At 50.7% G+C, this 23132-nt stretch overlaps 1 protein-coding gene across 2 annotated transcripts in view; it reads left to right on the top strand.

Moving 5' to 3' along the window:
- The first annotated feature begins 5464 nt into the window (after window positions 1-5464).
- The window catches only part of DPF2 (double PHD fingers 2), a 36883-nt gene continuing 19215 nt past the window's right edge, over window positions 5465-23132 (top strand). For both annotated transcript variants that reach the window (XM_066610195.1, XM_066610193.1), the window contains exons 1-4: window positions 5465-5519; window positions 9376-9536; window positions 10517-10624; window positions 11559-11722. In XM_066610195.1, the coding sequence (XP_066466292.1) occupies window positions 5488-5519; window positions 9376-9536; window positions 10517-10624; window positions 11559-11722 (465 nt within the window). In that variant the 5' untranslated portion in view covers window positions 5465-5487. The remainder of the gene's footprint in view (window positions 5520-9375; window positions 9537-10516; window positions 10625-11558; window positions 11723-23132) is intronic.

The following is a 23132-nucleotide window of genomic DNA, read 5'->3' as shown; positions in this document are numbered from 1 at the left end:
GGGAAAAGTCCATCATAAGAACATAAGAACAGCCCCACTGGATCAGGCCATAGGCCCATCTAGTCCAGCTTCCTGTATCTCACAGCGGCCCACCAAATGCCCCAGGGAGCACATCAGATAACAAGAGACCTGCACCCTGGAGCCCTCCCTTGCATCTGGCATTCTGACATAACCCATTTCTAAAATCAGGAGCATACACATCATGGCTTGTACCCCATAATGGATTTTTCCTCCAGAAACTTGTCCAATCCCCTTTTAAAGGCGTCCAGGCTAGATGCCATCACCACATCCTGTGGCAAGGAGTTCCACAGACCAACCACACGCTGAGTAAAGAAATATTTTCTTTTGTCTGTTTTAACTCTCCCAACACTCAATTTTAGTGGATGTCCCCTGGTTCTGGTGTTATGTGAGAGTGTAAAGAGCCTCTTCAGCCTAGAAAAGAGATGCCTGAGGGGGGACATGATTGAGACATACAAAATTATGCAGGGGATGGGCAGAGTGGATAGGGAGATGCTCTTTACATTCTCACATAATACCAGAACCAGGGGACATCCACTAAAATTGAGTGTTGGGCGGGTTAGGACAGACAAAAGAAAATATTTCTTTACTCAGCGTGTGGTCGGTCTGTGAAACTCCTTGCCACAGGATGTGATGCTGGCGTCTACCCTAGACGCCTTTAAAAGGGGATTGGACAAGTTTCTGGAGGAAAAATCCATTACGGGGTACAAGCTATGATGTGTATGCGCAACCTCCTGATTTTAGAAATGGGTTATGTCAGAATGCCAGATGCAAGGGAGGGCACCAGGATGAGGTCTCTTGTTATCTGGTGTGCTCTTTGGGGCATTTGGTGGGCCGCTGTGAGATACAGGAAGCGAGACTAGATGGGCCTATGGCCTGATCCAGTGGGGCTGTTCTTATGTTCTTATGTTTTTATGTTCATCTCCCTATCCTCTCTGTCCATCCCCTGCATAATTTTGTATGTCTCAATCATGTCCCCCCTCAGGCGTCTCTTTTCTAGGCTGAAGAGGCCCAAACGCCGTAGCCTTTCCTCATAAGGAAGGTGCCCCAGCCCCGTAATCATCTTAGTCGCTCTCTTTTGCACCTTTTCCGTTTCCACTATGTCTTTTTTGAGATGCGGCGACCAGAACTGGACACAATACTCCAGGTGTGGCCTTACCATCGATTTGTACAACGGCATTATAATACTAGCCGTTTTGTTCTCAATACCCTTCCTAATGATCCCAAGCATAGAATTGGCCTTCTTCACTGCAGCTGCACATTGGGTCGACACTTTCATCGACCTGTCCACCACCACCCCAAGATCTCTCTCCTGATCTGTCACAGACGGCTCAGAACCCATCAGCCTATATGTGAAGTTTTGATTTTTTGCCCCAATGTGCATGACTTTACACTTACTGACATTGAAGCGCATCTGCCATTTTGCTGCCTGTCTGGAGAGATCCTTCTGGAGCTCCTCACAATCACTTCTGGTCTTCACCACTAGGAAAAGTTTGGTGTTGTCCACAAACTTTGCAACCTCGCTGCTCACCCCTGTCTCCAGGTCATTTATGAAGAGGTTGAAAAGCACCGGTCCCAGGACAGATCCTTGGGGCACACCGCTTTTCACCTCTCTCCATTGTGAAAATTGCCCATTGACACCCACTCTCTGCTTCCTGGCCTCCAACCAGTTCTCAATCCACGAGAGGACCTGTCCTCTAATTCCCTGACTGTGGAGTTTTTTCAGTAGCCTTTGGTGAGGGACCGTGTCAAACGCCTTCTGAAAGTCCAGATATATAATGTCCACGGGTTCTCCCGCATCCACATGCCTGTTGATCTTTTCAAAGAATTCTATAAGGTTTGTGAGGCAAGACTTACCCTTACAGAAGCCATGCTGATTCTCCCTCAGCAAGGCCTGTTCATCTATGTGTTTTGAGATTCTATCTTTGATGAGGCATTCCACCATCTTACCCAGTATTGATGTTAGGCTGACTGGCCTATAGTTTCCCGGGTCCCCCCTCTTTCCCTTTTTAAAAATAGGCGTGAGATTTGCTATCCTCCAATCTTCTGGCACCGTGGCCGTTTTGAGGGACAAGTTGCATACCTTAGTCAAGAGGTCTGCAACTTCATTCTTCAATTCCTTAATAACTCTTGGGTGGATGCAATCGGGGCCCGGTGACTTATTGATCTTTAATTTATCAATGAGGTCTGAAACATCTTTTCTTTTAACCTCTATCTGACTTAACTCCCCGGTTAGGAGGGGCCGTTCAGGCAGCGGTATCTGCCCAAGGTCTTCTGCCGTGAAGACAGATGCAAAGAACTCATTTAATTTCTCTGCCATCTCTAAGTCTCCTTTTATCTCCCCTTTCCCTCCTTCACCATCCAGAGGGCCAACCGCTTCTCTGGCGGGTTTCCTGCTTCTCACATATTTGAAGAAGCTTTTATTATTCCCCTTAATGTTGCCGGCCATGCGTTCCTCATAGTCTCGCTTGGCCTCCCGTATCACCTTCTTACATTTCTTTTGCTGCAATTTATGTTCCTTTTTATTCTCCTCATTAGGGCAAGACTTCCATTTATGGAAGGAAGCTTCCTTGCCCTTCACAGCCTCTCTAACTTGGCTCGTTAGCCATGCGGGCACCCTCCTGGATTTAGTGGAACCCTTCTTTCTTTGCGGTATACACCTCTGCTGGGCCTCTATTACTGTTGTTTTAAGCAGCCTCCATGCACTCTGGAGAGATTGGACTCTTTTTACCCTCCCTTTTAACCTCCTTCTAACCAGCCTCCTCATTTGAGGGAAGTCCGCCCGTCGGAAGGCAAGGGTTTTTGTTAGAGATTTGCCTGGTATTCTTCCCCCAACGTGCACGTCAAAATGGATTGCAGCATGATCACTGTTCCCCAATGGCTCAGTAACATTTACATCTCTAACCAGGTCCTGCATACCGCACAATATTAAATCCAGAGTCACCTGCCCTGTGGTGGGCTCCGTGACTAGCTGCTCTAAGCCACAGTCATTTAGCACGTCAAGAAATCCGGTCTCCTTATCGTGACCAGAACACAAATTGACCCAGCCTATATGAGGATAATTGAAGTCCCCCATGATTACAACCCTGTCCCTCCTTGTCACCTCCCTGATCTGTTTCCTCATTTCAAGGTCCCCATCCGATTTCTGGCTGGAGGATGATAGCACGCCCCCAGTATTACATCGCTGCACAAGCCTGGTAATTTAATCCACAGAGATTCTACGGTGGAGTCGGACCCACCTTCAATCTCTACTTTGCTGGATTCTATCCCTTCCTTAACATAAACGGCCACCCCACCTCCAACACGCCCCTGCCTGTCCCTCCTGTAGAGTTTATAGCCCGGGATTCCAGTATCCTTCTGATTCTCCGCATTCCACCAGGTTTCCGTTATGCCCACTATGTCAATATTTTCCCTTGTCACCAGACATTCCAGTTCTCCCACCTTTGCTCGTAGACTTCGGGCATTCGCATAAAAACGTTTGTACATGGAATGCCCCAGGATGCGCTGCTTATTCGCTTCTTTGTCCCCGCATCCTCTCATTGTGCCAAACCGTCTATCACATCCCATCACGCTACCTTTCCCAATTTCTTCTCCTGCTCTGCCTTTGTCTTGTTGTTCTCTAACCCTCCCATCCTCATCCCATAGGGATGAGGAGTCCCGAACCGGATGCCCCTCGGCTCCTGTCGGCCTTCCCCCAGGGATTAGTTTAAAAGCTGCTCTGCCACCTTTTTAATGTTATGCGCCAGCAGTCTGGTTCCATTCTGGTTCAAGTGGAGCCCGTCCCTCTTGTAGAGGCCCCGCTTGTCCCAAAACGTTCCCCAGTGCCTAAGGAATCTAAACCCCTCCTCCCTACACCACCGTCTCATCCACGCATTGAGACCCCTGATCTCTGCCTGCCTAGCTGGCCCTGCGCGTGGAACAGGTCGCACTTCAGAGAACGCTACCTTTGAGGTCCTGGCTTTCAGCTTCCTGCCTAAAAGCCTAAATTTGGCCTCCAGGACCTCCCAGCTACACTTGCCCACGTCGTTGGTGCCGACATGCACCACAGCCGCTACCTCTCCCCCAGCACTGTCTACCAGCCTGTCTAGACGAGAAGTGATGTCCGCAACCTTCGCACCAGGCAAGCAAGTCGCCATGCAGTCCTCACATCCGTCGCAAACCCCCTCTCTATGTTTCTAATAATCGAATCCCCCACTACAAGAAGCCCCCAACCCCCCTCCCGCTGAGGAGTATCCTGAGTGCGTTTGGATACATCATGGGTTACAAGTCATGGTAGGCATGTGCAAGCTCCTGGTTTTAGAGGTAGCCTGCCTCTGGTTGCCAATTGCAGAGATGGGCACCAGGACCCAAGTTGTTTCTGCTGTCTTGTGTGCTCCCTGAAGCATTTGGTGGGCCACTGAGATACAGGAAGCTGGACTAGGTGGGCCTTTGGCCTGATCCAGCAGGGCTCTTCTTATGTTAGAGGCTCCCTCTGAAAGCTGGAGGCTGCATCCAGTCAACACTGCTCATAACCGGTAACAGGCTTTTATGTCATCAATCTATCTAGTCCCCTTTTAAAGATGCCTAGGCCAGGTGCTGTCACATCCTGTGGCAAGGAGTTGTGCAGGTTAACTGCATTCTGGGTGAGGAAATGCTTCTCCATCCCTGAATCTGCACTCTCCTCTTGGAAAGCCAAGAGAGCTCCTGGCCAGGGAGGAGTTTTCCCCTCTCTCTTCCCCATGTGCCATTTCATGAGCCTGCCTCCGATGGGCATTATTCCTCAGGGGAAGTTGGCGCAGGGTTGGGGCTTTCATTCTGAGAGATGGCCACATAAACATGATGCAGGTTCTCAGGAAAAGTGGCCTGGCAGGCAGGAAGGCCAAAGAAGTCAGGATACAAACTAAGGCCACAAGCCTAACCAGGTCTACTCAGAAGTAAGTCCTATTTTGTTCAATGGGGTTTACTCTCAGGAAAGTGGGGTTAGACTGCAGCCTAACAGCCCCATCCTATCCACACTTTCCTGGGAGTAAGCCCCATTGACTCTAATGGAACTTACTTCTGAGTAGACAAGCCTAGGACTGGGCTTCAAGGCTGAAATCCTATCCACACTTTCCTGGGAGTAACCCCATTGACTCAAATGGAACTTACTTCTGAGTAGACATGCCTACTACGACTGGGCTGAAAGACATCAGTGAACAAGGGTATGTGGGATGCTCTGGTCCAGAGACGGCAAGGCGAGGCAATACCGCCACAGGGCGCTAGGGGCGCGGTGTCCTCGCTCTTGAGCCTGCTCTCACTACGCATGCGCATTGCTGGCCGGCGGCCGTGCGCGGTTCGAAGGCGGCGGCGGCGGCGGCGGCGGCGGCGCGCATGCGCCCTGCTCCTTCGGCATTGTGCTGGAGAGAGGGCGGCGATGCGCGGTGCGGGGGAAAGCTGGGCTTCTGCGCATGCGCGGGGCGGCCTTTGGCGGCCCAGGCGGCAGCGGGCAAGATGGCGGCGGTGGTTCAGAATGTGGTGAAGCTGTGAGTGGAACTCTCGCGCTCCGCCCCCCCCGCGGGCCTGGTGGTACAGCCCGGTTCTCCGAAGTGCGCGGGGCGGCCGGCCGGGCGGGCGGAAGAGTCCACTCCGCCCGCGGGGGGAGGGGGGGCTGTGCAGTCTGTTTTGCTGCTGGGCCTGGGAGGGGCGTGCTGGGCAGGCCCGAGGGGGGGCAGTCCTGTGGAGAGGGGCTGGGGGAACTTCCTAGGAGCATTCCTGGGGGGTGAGGGGAGCCCGGGGGGGCCCTCATGAAGCCCCCCAGTGAGGGAGGGCCCTGGGGGAGAAGGAAGGCCCTTCCCACATGATGCCCCCCAGAAGTGGGAGTGGGGAGGGGGGAGCCCCTCCCCTCAGTCTGCAAAGAATATGTGGGGAGGGGGAGGCAGACAAGACCCCCCCCAAATCAGGCCTGAGAAGAAAGTGGGGGGAGTTGAAGAGACTGAGGCCAAATTTCCCCTTCTGTGCTGCTCCCCCATTAAAGGGGAGGGAGGAGCGGCCCTTGGGTGCCTGTCTACTCAGAAGTAAGCCCCCCCAGGACTTGCTCCTGTGTGAGTGTGTGTAGGGTTGCAGCCCATGTCTGTTAAGGAAGGGGGGAGGAAGGTGGGAAAGTGGGGGGACTGGGGGTGGGAGATCGAGCCCCTTCCTGTCTTCTTCCTCTGTTTGGCTGCCTTTGGAAGTAAGGAGGGGAGACGTGAGGCGGATCTCCCACCCTCCAGTCAGGACGCCCAAACAGGGTTCTGGAGAGGGGGAGTGGAAAGAGCTGTCGCCACCCCCCTGAAAACACACACTGGTTGCTGTGAAATGTGATGAGGAGGGGGTGCAGGAGAGAGGAAGACGCAGACAGACCAGTGGTGGGGGTGATGGAAGCCCTTGACCAAACCCCAGCTTGGGTCATTTGCGGCCCCTGGGGACCCCCAATCCAGCCCGTGGGGAACCTCCAGCTTCCAGTGAGCCTCTGGCCCTCTGGAGACTTGCTGGAGCCTGCGCTGGCCCAATGCAACTACTCTCATTGTGAGGGCAACTGTCTGACTTCTTGCTCAGGCCGAGGCTGCTTGTCGGCAGTGAAGGAAAGGCTGTTCTTGCTTCGTGCAAGGCCTTGCAAAACCTTCATTCGTTCATATAAGTTCCGTCTCTAATATACTCATTTATGTAAACTTATTCAAATTTTAAATGTAAATTAATTCCTTTTTTCCTGGTCCCCAGCACAGTGTCAGACAGATGATGTGGCCCTCCTGCCAAAAAGTTTGAACACCCCTGCCCTTGACTAAAAGGTGGGGGTTTCATGTTCAAGCAGTGGAGCAGAAAACAGCGCTGGTGCTGCCCCACAAGTGGAGGGGCGTAGCATGAGAGAAATCAAGATTCCCACCACCAACAGGGGAGATTCGGATGGGGAGCAGAGAGACGCTCTTTTTCATAAAGGTTTTTGGAGGCATCTGGGTGCAGGAGGGGAACAGTGACCACAGTTTGGGCACCGCAAAGGGTGGGGAAGCAGAACAGTAATGACCCACAGATGTCAGAAGTGTTTGGGAGGAATGGGGGTAGAAGAGTCAGTGAAGGAAAAGGGGTCCTTCTGCTTCCCCCAGACCTCAAGGGAAGAGGATATGGCCTGTCAGGGAGCAGAGGTTACAGGCTGCCCCCTTTGCAGTTATTGACACAGCTTGCTGATGCTGCCATGTCAAGATGAATCAAAATATTGCAAACCAGTGGTTCTCAAACTTTTAGCACTGGGACCCACATTTTAGAATGAGAATCTGTCAGGACCCACTGGAAGTGATGCCATGACCAGAAATGACATCATCAAGCAGGAAACTTTTGACAATCTTAGGCTGCAATCCTACCCACACTTACTCAGGAGTAAGTCCCATTGACTATCATTGCTTAAAGCATATGTGTAGTATCCTGTTCAAAATATAGAACTGTAACATTTCCCTAAATGCTGTCACATACCATGGTAGCATCAAGTCTGAAATATTAAAATAAAATATTGAAATGAATGGGAACTCGCCTGAAATTGGCTTGTGACCCACCTAGTGGGTCCTGACCCATAGTTTGAGAAACACTGCAAAAGGTTCTTTAGATTTAATTACCTAATTGCCCCTCTTTTTCTCCTGACAACAAACATGACATTTCTCCCCCCCACGAGTAAACTGATGCCCACGAGTTTGTATTCCCCTCTGCTAAGCTTCTGTGGCAAGGTTTAAACACTGAAATTACTGTAATTATAGCCTGTTCAATTAAGGAGACTTCATTGCTGCTGCACCGCAGATTTTTAAAGAGCAGGAATAAAAATGGAAGCTGTTGGTGCCTCCACTGCTGTCAGAACTTTCCATTTCTGTCTTTTTTTTTTTTAACTGATGGGATTATTGAATAGAATTGAATATTTTCTTTCCTCTGTGATCTGAACAGATTGCAGGCATGCGAAATGCCAGTTCCATAAATGCAGCTTTTTGTTTCTGAGAAGAGAAACCTGCTACCAGAATGATGGCCCTGGAACCTTCACTTGGCCTCTGCTCAGGATGGGGCTGGCTCTTTTGCCCACCAGTGACAGTTTCCAGCTCTGATTCAGAAAAGTGGCATTTAGAGCCAGCCCTGGGGGAAATCTGGTGAAGGAGCATCAGTCTCCCAAACAAAGCTTTGCAAAATGAGATCTCCTTAAACTTTTAGGCACCAGGGCAGTGGTGCCTCTTTGCTGTTGTCCTTAATATCATAGGTTTAATTCCAGAACCACCATTCAGAGCTCCAGCTCTGTAAATATTGTGCCATTATTCTGCAAACATAACATTTACACATGTCTGTGTTTCCTTCTTCTCAATTTTCTGTTCAAGTGGGGGGTGAACTGCGTTGAACAGTCTGTTTCCTTTTCAACTTTTAACAGTACAGCGAGCCCCTGGATTCTGTAGGGGATAATAATAATACAGGTATTTATATACCGCCTTTCTTGGTCTTTATTCAGGATTTTATTCAAGGCGGTTTACATAGGCAGGCTTATTTAAATCCCTGTAGGGATTTTTACAGTTGAAAGAAGGTTCTATCTTACAAGAACCACAACATTCAGGTGTTACTTTCTTGATCTGGCTTCACATTCTGGCCTCCATCCTCCCATGCTCAGGGCAGATGGAATAACTGCTGCTGGAATAACTGGTCCGTTCCAGGACCCACCTCCACGGACACAGAATTCTGTGGATAATTAAATCCGTGGGGGGTTGGCTGGTTCTGCAAATCAGAAGTGCTTTCCAGTAGTGTCCAGGAGGTGTTCTGAGGTGCAGGAAGGTCACGTGCCGTCTCCCCACGCCTCAGAAGACCTCCTGGATGCGACTTCTGGTACTTCCAGTTGCGAACGGGAGGTCCTCTGAGGCCCTCTAGCTGCAGGCTTGGCAGCTGTGGATATTCAAATCTGCAGATGCCAAGCCCACAATTAAGGAGGTCCCACTGTTTTCTGAAAATAGGAAGTGTTCCTTTTGTGCACTCTCTCGTGAGAAAGAGCAGAGAGAGGCAAGTCCTCTGAGACGGGCCACGCATTTGCCTGGCAGTGGTTGATGGGTTGGTGTGCCCTTCAGTGCATTTATACATCAATGCTGTATCTGAAAGAGACTGCTAGTGTGGGCCTCAATGCATGGATGCACAGAAGAAGGGACTGGAGGACCAGATGTTAGTTGTGGACAAGAAGCAGTCTGGGTTGGAGATGCTTGCGGCTTGGATTCAGCCCCTGGGTCTTCATCTGCCCACCGCTTCCAAGATGCCTCCACTCTTTGGTGAACTTAGAGCTGATGACACACAGGTTCCTGAGGAACCCTTCTAAGCATAGAAAAGTCTCTTAATAGTTCTTTGCTCTTCTTTTCTTCCTAGTCTTGGCGAACAGTATTACAAAGACGCCATGGAGCAGTGCCACAACTACAACGCCCGGCTGTGCGCTGAGAGGAGCGTCCGGCTGCCATTCTTGGACTCGCAGACCGGAGTGGCACAGAGTAACTGCTACATCTGGATGGAGAAGCGTCACAGGGGGCCAGGTTGTCTGCAGGTGTTCTTTGGAAATCTTGAGGGCGTGCCTGGGTTTTCCTGAGTGGGGAGCGGTCTGCAGAGTGGCCACAGGCCTGTTCACTTGGTCAGACAGCATCTTCCCTTGTTTTGGTTGAGCCCTGCTTCTGTTCTTTGGCAGCTCCCTTGAGCGTTTGGAAGGGACAGTGGCAAGGCTTTCTGCATGGAAGCCTTGACTTGTTGCAGGAAGCTGGCTACCCAGACAGTACCACGTGGATCCAGTGTGAAGGGTTGCACCCTCTCTCCAGCGCTAGAACCAGGGGAGATCACGTAAAATTGCTTAGCAGGAGAGTGAGGCTGGAGAACAGGAGGGAGGAGTAGGCTCAGAGTGCATCATGAGGCTGCAGAACGCATTGCCACAAGATGTGGCAGGCCTGATTCTTTTATGATTTGCTGCTCTGTGCTCTTTTTACCTGACTGCTTTTTATCTGACTACTGTTTTATGATATGTGTTAATATGCTTTTATCTGTTTTTAAATTATGTTTCTAATCTGTTTTAACCTGTTGTAAGCCTCCTTGAGTCCCTTCAGGGAGAAAGGCGGGGTAAAAATAAAGTTGTTATTATTATGTACTGGTGTCCACTGGGTATGATGGCCTTAAAGAGAGATTGGACAACAAGTCACATGGCTACCTGTCCATGATGGCTGTATGCTGCTTCCAGTTTCAGCAGCAAACTCTGAAGTTTTGTTGCAGGGAAACAATAGCAGGAGATAACAGTGGCTCTCTCTCCTGTTTTGGGACTTCCCAGAAGCAGTTTGGTGGGTCACTGTGGGAAGCAGGAAGCAGGACTAGAGGGGCCTTTCTCTAGATCCAGCAGGGCTCTCTTTCTCTTTTGTGGGCCAGAGGCAACCAGAAGTGACTGGTTGATCCCTGAAAGGAGGAGAGTCTGGAGACTCTGCATTGGTGCTGCTTTTCTGATCCTTTTTTTCCTTCTCCATTTATTTATCGGAAGGTTTGGCATCTGGCCAGCTCTATTCCTACCCGGCACGCCGCTGGAGGAAAAAGCGCCGCTCTCACCCTCCTGAAGACCCAAGGCTTTCTTTTCCTTCCATCAAACCAGGTACACCTCTCCCTGTCTCTCTGAGTCCTAGGACTGGAGGCCAGGGGCCTACAGAGCTGTCTTATGCAACCTTCTGCTTGGTTGGGGGAGTGCAGCAATAGAGTGGGGAGGCCTTCAGCAGGATTTGAGGCCTTGCAGGCAAAACCTGAGGCTCTCTGTTTTGACTTGAAAGGGCCTTGACATTTTGGGCTCTGTAGACATTGCAGAGAACCTTCTTGCCAGATGCAGGGGAGGGCACCAGGATGCAGGTCCCTTGTTGTCTTGTGTGCTCCTTGAGACATCTGGTGGGCCACTATGAGATAAAGGAAGCTGGACTAGGTGGGCCTTTGGCCTGTCTCAGCAGGGCTCTTCTTATGTTCTTATCACGTAATTTCCTCCCTAATTTGAAAAAGGGGAGGAAGTGTGGAAGAGAGAAGAAAACCAGGCTAGAGTGTCCAGTGGGTGAGTGAGTGGTCACGGCTCCTCTTCCTGCCTGGTGGTAGCCAGTCTGCATGTGTTGCTGCAGTGTCCTTCATCCCTTCCAGGCCAGTTGGGAGGAGAAGGTCAGGAGTTGGTATGGCAACAATGCGCCCTCCATTTTGAAAGGGAGAAAAGGAGAAGCGAGGTGGGTCAAGGCAAAGAGAAGAGGGCTGCTAAAGCAGAAGAGAACAAGTGGGGGGAGAGATGGCCCTGAGAGTCTTGACCTCTTCTAGGACCCCAAGTTCTGGCTGTTGTTCAAACTGCTGACCTGAACCTCAAAACAAGCACTGTCATATCCCACATGAGGGCATGTCACAATCTGCTTCTGGGTCCTGACCCACCACTTGGAGCCCTCTGCTGTAGCCTGCAACAAAAGCTGCCGCCACAGTCTTTGCAGTGCCACAAGACTCTTTTGTTTTTTCCACTGCTGCAGACTGACAAGGCAGCCCCTCCGGGGGTTTTTTCCTTTCTGCAGACACTGAGCAGACCCTCAAGAAAGATGGCCTGATTTCTCAGGATGGCAGCAGCCTGGAGGCCCTGCTGAGAACGGACACCCTTGAGAAGCGCAGCCTGCCTGACCCCCGCACTGATGAAGACAGCCTTGGCGAGTTCCCGGTGACTAACAGCCGAGCGCGGAAGGTATGGGAAAGAGACCAGGTAGCGAGGAGGCAGGTCAGCTTGAAGTCTGCATGCTGCTTCTCCATTTTTCCTTGTTGCTCGCCATGTGTGGCAGAGGGAGGGGGCAAATCCTGGGAGGTGATCCAGCTGTGGACAGGGGCAAGCCATTTCCAACTCCTTGTTGTGCAAGCATTTTCTGTGCTCTGGTCACATCCCATCAGAGTGTTTCCTTAAGTGCTTTGATTAGAGTGTCAAACGTGATGGTTTGCTTTCCTTTTGCTGGGCCTGGGCCTGCAAATGCTTTTATCTTTTCGCTTCCAGGACAGTGAGTCACAGCTTCCTTGGGACTTCAGGACAGACCAGTTAATATTCCCTCTGGGCTCAGGGAAAGGATGGTGCTTTCCAGTTCTTGGAAATGCTTCTGGAATTCCGCTGTGCCTTTACTGTAGCATGACCTGCATCAGAGCATGCCAGTGCATCCTTATGGGCTGGGGTGGAGGGAAGGATTAAGGCTACATGGAGTCTTCTTTGAGGGGCCTGAAGCAGTGGATGCACCCGCATGTGGTGGCTTCATTTTGGAAGCACACTTCTCATGCCTTGCAATTCCTTTCCTCTAGAGCAGGGGTGCCCAAACCCTGGCCCTTGGGCCACTTGCAGCCCTCGGGGACTCCCAATGCGGCCCTCAGGGAACCCCCATTCTCCAATGAGCCGCTGGCCCTCTGGAGACTTGCTGGAGCCCGCACTGGCCCGATGCAACTGTTTGACCTCTTGTATGAGCTGTGGGATGAAGTATCCCTCCACTGCTTGCTGTTTCACGTCTGTGATGTAGCAGCAGCAGCAGCAGCAAAGGAAAGGCCAGCCTTGCTTTGTGCAAGGCCTTTTAGAGGCCTTGAGCTATTGCAAGACCTTCATTCATTCATATAAGTTCATCTTTAATATATTTATTTATGTAAATGTATGTAAATTTAATAATAATAATATAATAATATACAGTATTTATATACCGCCTTTCTTGGTCTTTATTCAAGGCGGTTTACACAGGCAGGCTTATTAAATCCACGCAGGGATTTTTACAAATTGAAAGAAGGTTCTCTCTTTCAAGAACCACCACATTCAAGGTGTTGCACTCCGATCTGGTTTTAACATTCTGGCCTCCATCCTCCCACGCTCCGAGCAGATGGAACAGCTCAGCTGCAGCTTGCCAGCTGCTTCAAGGTCGCACGGTGCCGGTGGCCTCGAACTGGCGACCTTGTGGATGTTAATCTTCAGGCAAATGGAGGCTCTACCCTCTAGACCAGACCTCCTGCCCCTAGACCTAAAATTTAAAATTCAAATTTTAAATGTAAATTAATTCTTTTTTTCCCAGGCCCCCAAAACAGTGTCAGAGAGATGATGTGGCCCTCCTGCCAAAAACTTTGGACACCGCTGCTCTAGAGCAGAGGTCTCTGAACTTTTTGGCCGCATCGAATATTTGGCATGGTGTTGAGGGCCGGAAAAAAAAGTTAAATATGCAATTTAAATAAATACATTCGAGATGGAACTTAGATGAATGACTGAAATAAATGAATGAATGGCCTCAAACGTCCAGGACTTCTCCAAGCACCAAAACAGCCCAAGAAGTAAAGCACACGCTCTTAAATGGACCCCCGTTTCCCCACCCCACAAGCACAACTCTGGTTGTGTTTGGTCAACTGGGCCAGAGGCTCTCGGGATCAGAGGCTGGTCGCGGGTTGGTTAGAGGCACTCTACGGGCCTCATCTGTCCCCCAGGCCGGGGTTCAGAGACCCCTGCTCTAGAGGCTGGTGCCAATCTTCTTGTCATATATCTCCTAGAATGTGAGAGGTGAAGGGCACCTTCCAGTCATCCAGTCTAACCCCCTCTCAGCACACCCCTGACATGTGGCCACCCATCCTCTGCGTGAAAACCTCCAGTGAGGCCTAGCCTGCTGCTGTCCAAAGCAGACTGTTCCAGTGTCAGACTGACAGTCAGACTGAGCAGGAGTGTCAAATATAAAGTCTGCGGGCTGGATGTGACCCCTGGAATCTCTTTATCTGGCTCTTGGGCTCTCCCAGCAGCTGCCCTCAGCTGCTGAGCTGGGCTGAGGTATCACTGCTAAAAGGACAGCCTGTGTGATAATTGGGCTCTCATGTGCCTTGAAAATACAATCAAGATTTGTGTATTTTCTCTTCTGTCATTTGCACTGGATGAGTTCCTACGTGAGGAAAAAGTGCTTATTGCTGGTCGTGACCTGCTTAATGACATCACTTTCTACTTAATTACATTACTTCTGACCCTCAGCAGGCATGAATGCTCTTTGGCCCTCTGTAGTAAATGAATTTGACACCCCTGGTTTAGAGAATTCTTCCTCAGGTCCAGCTTAGATCTGCTTCCCTGAAGTTTGAACTCACTGGTTGCAGTCCTACCTTTGGGGGCTACAGAGAGCAAGTCCTCCCCTTTGTATGCCAGCCCTTCAGGTACTTGAAGGCGGCTTTTGTGTCTTTCGTAGGTTTCCCCTTCTCTAAGCTAAACATGCCCAGCAATTTCAGCCATTCCTCTTGATTCAGTTTGATAGCCAGCCCACCTTTCTGTCCTGCTGCTCCAGACTCCACCTGCTCCTGGCCCCTTGTGTGGGATCTCTCGCCTGCTGTTACCATCAAACTTCCATTTTATTTTTTTACTGCTGAGGCTCTCAGCTTGGCTGCTCCCATGATCTGTGCTCCACCCTTGCTTTCCTTTGCAACCCTTGTGACTCCTTCCATTTTCCAACCTCTAAAGAAGAACCTCTGAGTCTCAGAAGTGCTTCTGTTGCCAGCCTTCTGCCACAGCCTTGTTGCTAAGGCAGCAAAAGTTGCCCACCTGCAAATCTTTTCACTCGCCCCCTTCTTGAGGGGGGTGGGGGCTGCGTGCTCATGTGTTACCTCTTTTGCTGCTCCAGTTGGCAGTGGTGGCTTCGGCAGCCCTTGAGAAGCACTGAGACAGATCCTGGCAGGGCTGTTTTTTCTTTTTTAAAATCAATTTTTTGTTACCAGTCACCATTTTCGCCCCTGTTGAATGCACCAGGAAATGATCTTAAGGTCATTTCCTGGCATGCTGTATAGCAGCGTTGCTCAACATTTGTCCCCTGCCGTAGCACTTCACATGGTCCACCTGTTGGAAGTACCACTGGATGTAACTGATGATGTCATCTTCCAGTTACTTCCAGATTGGGATGCCAGATGCAATGCAACCAACGCAGGTGGTGGTGGTGGTGGTAATAATAATAATAATAATAATACAGGTATTTATATTGTTGCCTCGCCACGGTCCGTTAACCTCATGGGGTGCGTGGGGTTTAGGGTGAAAACCGACAAGCGGATCGACAACTCTGCACCATGCAACAGAAAACAGAAAACTACTGCCCTAAAGCTGGGCACCTGGAACGTTAGGACAATGACACCTGGCTTCTCTGATGACCTGCAAGAAATAGACGACGCACGCAAAACAGCTGTCATCGACATGGAGCTGAGCAGACTGCAGATGGACATCGTCGCCCTTCAAGAGACTAGGCTGCCAGATTCCGGATCTGTCAAGGAGAGAAATTTCTCATTTTTCTGGCAGGGAAAACCACCAAACGAAACCAGGGAACATGGCGTTGGCTTTGCGGTCAGAAATACCCTGCTGAAATCCATCATCCCACCTACTGTGGGAAGTGAAAGAATTTTGTCCCTGCAGCTCCAGTCATCAGCAGGACCTATCACTCTCATCAGTGCTTATGCACCGACTCTGTCGTCTCCAGCAGAAGCCAAAGACAAATTCTATGATGACCTGGCCACCACTGTCAAGAAAATCCCTGTAAAAGAGCCATTGTTCATCCTCGGCGATTTCAATGCTAGAGTTGGTGCTGATAACAGTTCATGGCCCACTTGCTTAGGTCAGTTTGGCACTGGGAGGATGAACGAAAATGGCCAACGCCTGCTAGAGTTTTGCTGTCATCACGGTCTCTGTGTCAGCAACACGTTCTTCAACACAAAGCCCCAACATAGAGTCTCTTGGAGACATCCAAGATCAAAGCACTGGCACCAGCTCGACCTGATCCTCACCAGACGCTCCAGCCTTCCCAGCATCAAGATCACACGCAGTTATCATGGTGCTGCCTGCGACACTGACCACTCCCTGGTATGCAGCAGAGTGAAACTGCAAACAAAGCGACTGTATCACACGAAAAAGGAAGGAAGACCTCGCATTGATACCAGCAAGACCCGGGATCAGAGAAAAGTGGAGGAATTTGCACAAGCGCTTGAGGAATCTCTTCCAGGCCCGGCCGACGCAAACGCATCCAACAGATGGGAACATTTCAAGAATACCGTTTACAACACCGCCTTGTCCATATTCGGCAAGAAGACCAACAAGGCGGCAGACTGGTTTGAAGCCCACTCTGAGGAGTTGACACCAGTCATTGAGGAAAAGGGGAGAGCTCAAGCAGCATACAAGGCCTGTCCCAGTGAGCACAACCTGCAGGTCCTCCGAACTGCTCGCAGCAAAGTCCAACAGACTGCCAGGAGATGTGCTAACGACTACTGGCTCCAGCTCTGTTCCGAGATACAGATAGCAGCTGACACGGGCAACATCAAGGGGATGTATGATGGTATCAAGCAGGCCCTAGGTCCAACACAGAAGAAAATTGCCCCTCTGAAGTCTGCCACAGGCGAGGTCATCCAGGATCGGGCGCAGCAGATGGAACGCTGGGTGCAGCACTACTCTGAGCTATATTCCAGAGAAAATGTAGTCACCGAAGAAGCACTGAACAACATTGAGTGCCTGCCTGTGCTGGAAGAGCTTGACAGTGAACCAACCCTAGAAGAACTTCACGTGGCCCTGGACTCCCTTGCCTTTGGCAAGGCACCTGGAAAAGACAGCATCCCTGCTGAAGTCCTAAAATGCTGCAAAGAGATCATCGTCACTGAGCTGCATGAAATCCTCTGTCTCTGCTGGAGAGAAGGTGGAGTACCTCAAGACATGAGGGATGCAAACATCATCACGCTGTACAAGAACAAAGGTGACAGGGGTGACTGCAACAACTACCGCGGCATCTCTCTCCTTAGCGTTGTAGGAAAGCTGTTTGCCCGAGTTGTACTAAAGAGGCTCCAGGTACTTGCAGAGAGCGTCTATCCAGAATCGCAGTGTGGATTCCGAGCCAACAGGTCCACCACTGATATGGTATTCTCCCTTAGACAACTGCAGGAGAAATGCAGGGAACAACGACAGCCACTCTTTATAGCCTTCATAGATCTCACAAAGGCTTTCGACCTGGTCAGCAGAGACGGCCTCTTCAAGATTCTCCCCAAGATTGGATGTCCACCCAGGCTCCTCAGCATCATCAGATCCTTCCACAAGGACATGAAGGGCACTGTTGTCTTCGATGGCTCCACATCAGACCCTTTTGACATCCGAAGCGGAGTGAAGCAGGGCTGTGTTCTTGCACCAACCTTGTTTGGGATTTTCTTCGCTGTCCTGCTGAAGCAGGCCTTTGGAACTGCAACAGAAGGCATCTATCTCCGGACCAGATCAGACGGAAAGCTCTTCAACCTCTCCAGATTGAGAGCAAAATCCAAAGTCCAGCTGAAATGTCTGCGTGACTTCCTCTTTGCCGACGATGCAGCTGTCACTACCCACTCTGCCAAAGATCTCCAGCAGCTCATGGATCGTTTTAGCAAGGCCTGCCAAGATTTTGGACTGACAATCAGCCTGAAGAAAACACAGGTCATGGTTCAGGATGTGGACTCACCTCCCTGCATTACAATCTCTGAGCATGAACTGGAGGTTGTCCATGACTTTGTGTACCTTGGCTCAACGATCTCCGACACTCATTCTCTCGATACCGAGCTAAACAAGCGCATCGGTAAAGCAGCTACCACGCTTTCCAGACTCACAAAGAGAGTCTGGTCCAACAAGAAGCTGACGGAACATACCAAGATCCAGGTCTACAGAGCTTGCGTCCTGAGTACACTTCTGTACTGCAGCGAGTCATGGACTCTTCGCTCACAACAGGAGAGGAAATTGAGCGCTTTCCACATGCGCTGCCTCCGACGCATCCTCGGCATCACCTGGCAGGACAAAGTTCCAAACAACACAGTCCTGGAACGAGCTGGAATCCCTAGCATGTATGCACTGCTGAAACAGAGACGCCTGCGTTGGCTTGGTCATGTCGTGAGAATGGATGATGGCCGGATCCCAAAGGATCTCCTCTATGGAGAACTCGTGCAAGGAAAGCGCCCTACAGGTAGACCACAGCTGCGATACAAGGACATCTGCAAGAGGGATCTGAAGGCCTTAGGGATGGACCTCAACGAGTGGGAAACCCTGGCCTCTGAGCGGCCCGCTTGGAGGCAGGCTGTGCAGCATGGCCTTTCCCAGTTTGAAGAGACACTTTGCCAACAGTCTGAGGCTAAGAGGCAAAGAAGGAAGGCCCATAGCCAGGGAGACAGACCAGGGACAGACTGCACTTGCTCCCGGTGTGGAAGGGATTGTCACTCCCGGATTGGCCTTTTCAGCCACACTAGACGCTGTGCCAGAACTACCTTTCAGAGCGCGATACCATAGTCTTTCGAGACTGAAGGTTGCCAATACAATACAGGTATTTATATACCACCTTTCTAGGTCCTCAGATTTCTCCTCAGACTTTAATTCAAGGTGGTTTACATAGGCAGGCTAATTTAAATCCCCGTAGGTATTTTTACAGTTGAAAGAAGGCTCTATCTTTCAAGAGCCACAACAATTCAGATGTTTCGTTCTGATCTGGCCTCCATCCTCCCACGCTCAGAGCAGATGGAATAACTCCGCTCAGCTTGTCAGCTGCTTCAAGGTCGCACGGTGCTGGTGGCCTCGAACCGGCGACCTTCAAATGTTATCTTCAGGCAAACGGAGGCTCAACCCTCTAGACCAGACCTCCTGCCCTTAAGGTAAGAGGTTCAGGGACGATGGGAGGGCTTTTTTGAGTGTGCAAAAAGTGCACTCTGCCCGCCAAGCAGGGCCTCCTGCCGTTGCTTGTTGTGTTGCGTTGCTGGTCTGGCTGCCAGGTGGTGGGAGCCTGGGGGTCCCACGAGTACCACCAGACACCGTTTCAGGTACCATTGGTGGTATGACTACCACTGGTTGAGAAACAGAATGGCATCCAACTGGAGCCAGCTGTTGGGAAATTTATCCCCGCTTCAAGCACTGCTAAGCCCAAAGAAGTGCAGCAGGGGGGGACAATAGCAAAGCCCTCCTGCCACACATCCACATGTGCACTGACCCCACTTGCCAGGACTTTGATTTTGGATCGGCAGTGGCAAATGCGGAGTGTCTGTCCTGCTTGTTGGGGCTCCTTTCGTCTTTGCACTGCCCTTCCCCTGCTGTTTCAGGAGGAGCAAGAGGACTTGGCTTCGCAGTGAAGTTTCATCCCTCCCACCCCTTTAGTGCAGCCTTCTTCATCTCCCAGCACACTGACAAGATGCTAAAATTGTCGAGGCGCATCATTAGTTTTTGGACAATTGTCAAGGCACACTGAGAGAAGGAAAACTCTGATCCCAAACCTCCACTGCCTTGTGGCTACATCCAGTTATGGAAAAGGCTTCAGGAGTCCCTGAGCCGGAGCCGAAGTCCCTGAGGCAGTTCATGACTGAACACAGTCACGTTCTGGCAACTCCTGCGACGCCGCTGGAACCAACCGTATTGGCCTCTGCCTTTCCATTGGACCATTTCAGCGACACGGAGAGGGGGGATTTGCTGCATGGGTAACAGTCTATCCTCCATATCTACCTTACCCAGGCTTCGCGCACTGGAGAGGACACTCTGTTCCAGAACCACCATTCAGAGCGTGACACCATAGTCTTCCGAGACTGAAGGATGCCAACGAGGCATACTGCACTGCCGGGGGGGGGGGGGGCTCACATCCCCCAATGGCCCTATGAATAAATGAGCCTCCCCCAAATTCCTGTGGCACGCCTGCGGACTGTTGGTGGCACACTGGTTGAAAATCAGTGCTCCAGCTGCTTGGGGTTCAAACAGGCCAGTTGTCTCCCCCCTTTGCTCCCCCCCCCCACATTCAGCCATTGGTGTCCTTCCAGTTTGCCACCTCTGTGTGGTTCCTGCTTCCGGATCAGTGAACACTCTACAGCGTCAGACCCAAAGCTCATCCAGCCCAGTGTCCTCTTCCCTGCAGTGGCCCACCAGTTGCCTGTGGGAAACCCGCAAGTAGGAGAGAAAGACCTCCTCCTCTCCAGCCGCTGGCATATAGAGGCAGGTTTCCTCTAAAACAGTGTTTCTGTATCCCTTTAAGGGGCGGGGAAGGGGAGAGGCAGTGACGCAATCCCCAGGATCGCGTTGCTAAGGGGGGAGAGGGTGGTGTGTGCTTTCACTTTTAATAGTTCCGGGCTGTTGCAGGCTCTTTGTTCCCACTCCCTGATCCTCCTGTGTCCTTCTCTATTGTTTTGCCAGGTAGCTGCCATGTGATTTCATGTTTACCTCTACAGCCATAAAGCTGGACACTTTCCTTAAATGCATGCAAGGAAGACAGCTGAGGTTCTCCTCATTCTGCAGCCAGTGTAAAATTCTGTGTGGGTGCAAAGTGATCAGAGTCAGGAGGTCCACACAACCCTGCCCCTGCCTGCAGCATCCTCTTGCCTTTTCATGCTCCTTCTGTCTCCAAGATCCTCTGCCTTTTGCAAAGCTGCCTCCTAATCCCTCCTGTGGTCTTTAGTTCACTGTCATCCTAGGCTTGCCTCTTTCACCCCACCCTGCACTGTCCAGTCTTCCTTCACTCGGGTTTCTTTGGCCTTGTTTGTCTCCTCCTTATTTCAATCTCTCTCTCTTTTTGGCTTGTAGGGGCTTCCTTAGTAACCAGGGTGGAATGTGGCGTGAAATGTAAACCAGCCTGCTTTGCAAAAAGCTGGGTTTGGGGAGGGGGCAAAGGCGGAGGGACACAGTGCTCTGGTTTTCATCCCTGCTTTTGGCTTGTTGAGCTGCCAAATTGTGCAGTGAGATTTGGCCAACTTCCAGCACTGTCTTCCTAGCCTAGTAAGGCAGCCGAAGAAGAGAGCTGCTCGGTTTGTCTTTGGAATCCAGGAAGTCCAGATGGGGGTGTGTGCAAGAGGTTAAGTTCCCAGCTCTTGTTTGACTCAAACCAGTGGGCCTGAGATACCCATTTTTTGAGCCCCCAATTTTTAAATATATTTTCATATTTTTATACCACCCTTCCTCTCAGGAGCTCAGCGTGGTGTACATGGTTCCTCTCCTCCTTTTGTCATCACAACTGCCCTGTGAGGTAGGTGAGGCTGAGGGAGAGTGACTGGCCCAAGGTCACCCAGGAAGCATCATGACTGAGCGAGGATTTGAACCTGGATCTTCCCTGTCTAAGTCCAACTCCCAAACCACTACACCAGTGTTTCTCAACCAGTGGTACTTGAGGTGATGTCTAGTGGTGTGTGCAGGATCCTGAACCCTTGCTGTCCAGAAACGTGACACAGCAAACAGCAGTAGGAGGCTTGGCTAGCCGCCAGTCCCAGAATATGCTTTTCCACTCTTGAAAAAGCGCTTCTGTCCACCCTTAGCCTCTTACTGGTGTATGTCATGTTGCCTCTGGCCTCCCAACTGTCATTGCCAGTTACTTCTGGTGGCACTTCGAATAGATGGACCATGTGAAGTGGTTCAGTGGAGGACAAACATTGACCAGTACTGCACTACACCATCCTGGCTCTCTGTTTTCCTGGGGTATCTGCGTGCAAAATGATCCAGCTTTGCCTGCTTCATTATAGAGGGTGGTTTGAATATTTGGGGCACCGTTCCTCTTGCTGCCCTCCCAGGGCAGGAGCAACCTGCAGGCCAGGTGGGTACTGGCTGCAGAGGGCGAATGATGCTTGGCAGAGCAGCAGCCCTGCAACCAAAAGGCCGTTCCTTCCCTGCATGAGGATTGTCTTTGTCTTATGCTCAAGAGCAGGAGTGCCCAAACGCCGGCCCTGGGGCCACTTGCGGCCCTTGGGAGCTCCCAATCCGGCCCGCGGGGAGCGCCCAGTCTCCAATGAGACTCTGGCCCTCTGGAGACTTGCTGGAGCCCATGCTGACCTGACACAGGTGCTCTCAGTGCGAGGGCAACTGTTTGACCGCTTGCATAAGCTGTGGAGCAAGGGTTCCCTCCACTGCTTGCTATTTCACCTCTGTGATGCAGCAGTGGCAGCAAAGGAAAGGTCAGCCTTGCTTTGTGCCTTGAGCTACTGCAAGACCTTCATATAAATTCCATCTCTAATAAATACATTTATGTAAATTTATTCAAATTTTAAATGTAAATTAATTCTTTTTTTCCTGGTCCCCCGACACAGTGTCAGAGAGATGATGTGGCCCTCCTGACAAAATGTTTGGACACCCCTGCTCAAGAGTATGCAGGGAGGCTGAGCCCTGCCTAGAGATTCCTGCATCCCTGCTTGTAGTGCTAGGAAATGTGTTCCAACTGGGTGTAAAGAGTTTCCCAGGACCTGTTTGCTGGGGGTACTCAGACCAAGGTTAATTGTGCAGGCGTCTGCTTCTTTTTGCCCTTCATATGGGGACCCCAAAGTGGTGAAGAATCTAAATATGAAGATTAAAAATGTGCTAGTCCAATTAAATTAAATAGCAATAAAATCGCAGTCAAGGAATCTAGCAGCAACAAAGGCATTTGCAGTTGCTGTTTATATAGTACTACCCATAAGCTTGGCACTTGGGAGGAGGCAGAGAGAGAGCAAGCATACTCCCAGGGTGTTTGCAGGCTGAAAGAGAGACAAGGAAGGAAGGGGGACACAGGATAAGACGGGGGGATGTGCATGATGTTTCATACATACATGTTCAGTTGGCAACCTTCAGTCTTGAAAGACTCTGGTATTGCGCTCTGAATGGTGGTTCTGGAACAGCGTCTAGTGTGGCTGAAAAGGCCAATTTGGGAGTGACAATCCCTTCCACACTGGGAGCAAGTGCAGTCTGTCCCCGGTCTGTCTCCCTGGCTATGGGCCTTCCTTCTTTGCCTCTTAGCCTCAGACTGTTGGCCAAGTGTCAACCCTAACCCTAACCCTAAGTGTCTCTTCAAACTGGGAAAGGCCATGCTGCACAGCCTGCCTCCAAGCGGGCTGCTCAGAGGCCAGGGTTTCCCACCTGTTGAGGTCCACTCCTAAGGCCTTCAGATCCCTCTTGCAGATGCCCTTGTATCGCAGCTGTGGCCTACCTGTAGACCTGTAGGTCTACCTGTTCATACATACATACTTGCTAAGTTTGCTTACAGTGTGGTGTTTAAATGAAATGACAGTTTAAAGCAGGGATGTCAGATTTGTTTCATAAAGAGGGCCTAAGTTCATGGTGCCTGCTGAGGACTGGAAGTGACATCATTAAGCAGAAATTGACATCTTTCAGCAGATGTTGACCAGAAAAGCACTTTGTTTTCACAGAAACTCGT

Source organism: Tiliqua scincoides, chromosome 15 (genome assembly GCF_035046505.1).
Source record: "Tiliqua scincoides isolate rTilSci1 chromosome 15, rTilSci1.hap2, whole genome shotgun sequence".
Taxonomy (NCBI): Eukaryota; Metazoa; Chordata; class Lepidosauria; order Squamata; family Scincidae; genus Tiliqua; species Tiliqua scincoides.
Note: the sequence above shows the minus strand (reverse complement) of the source record. Positions and strands in the feature narration are given on the sequence as shown.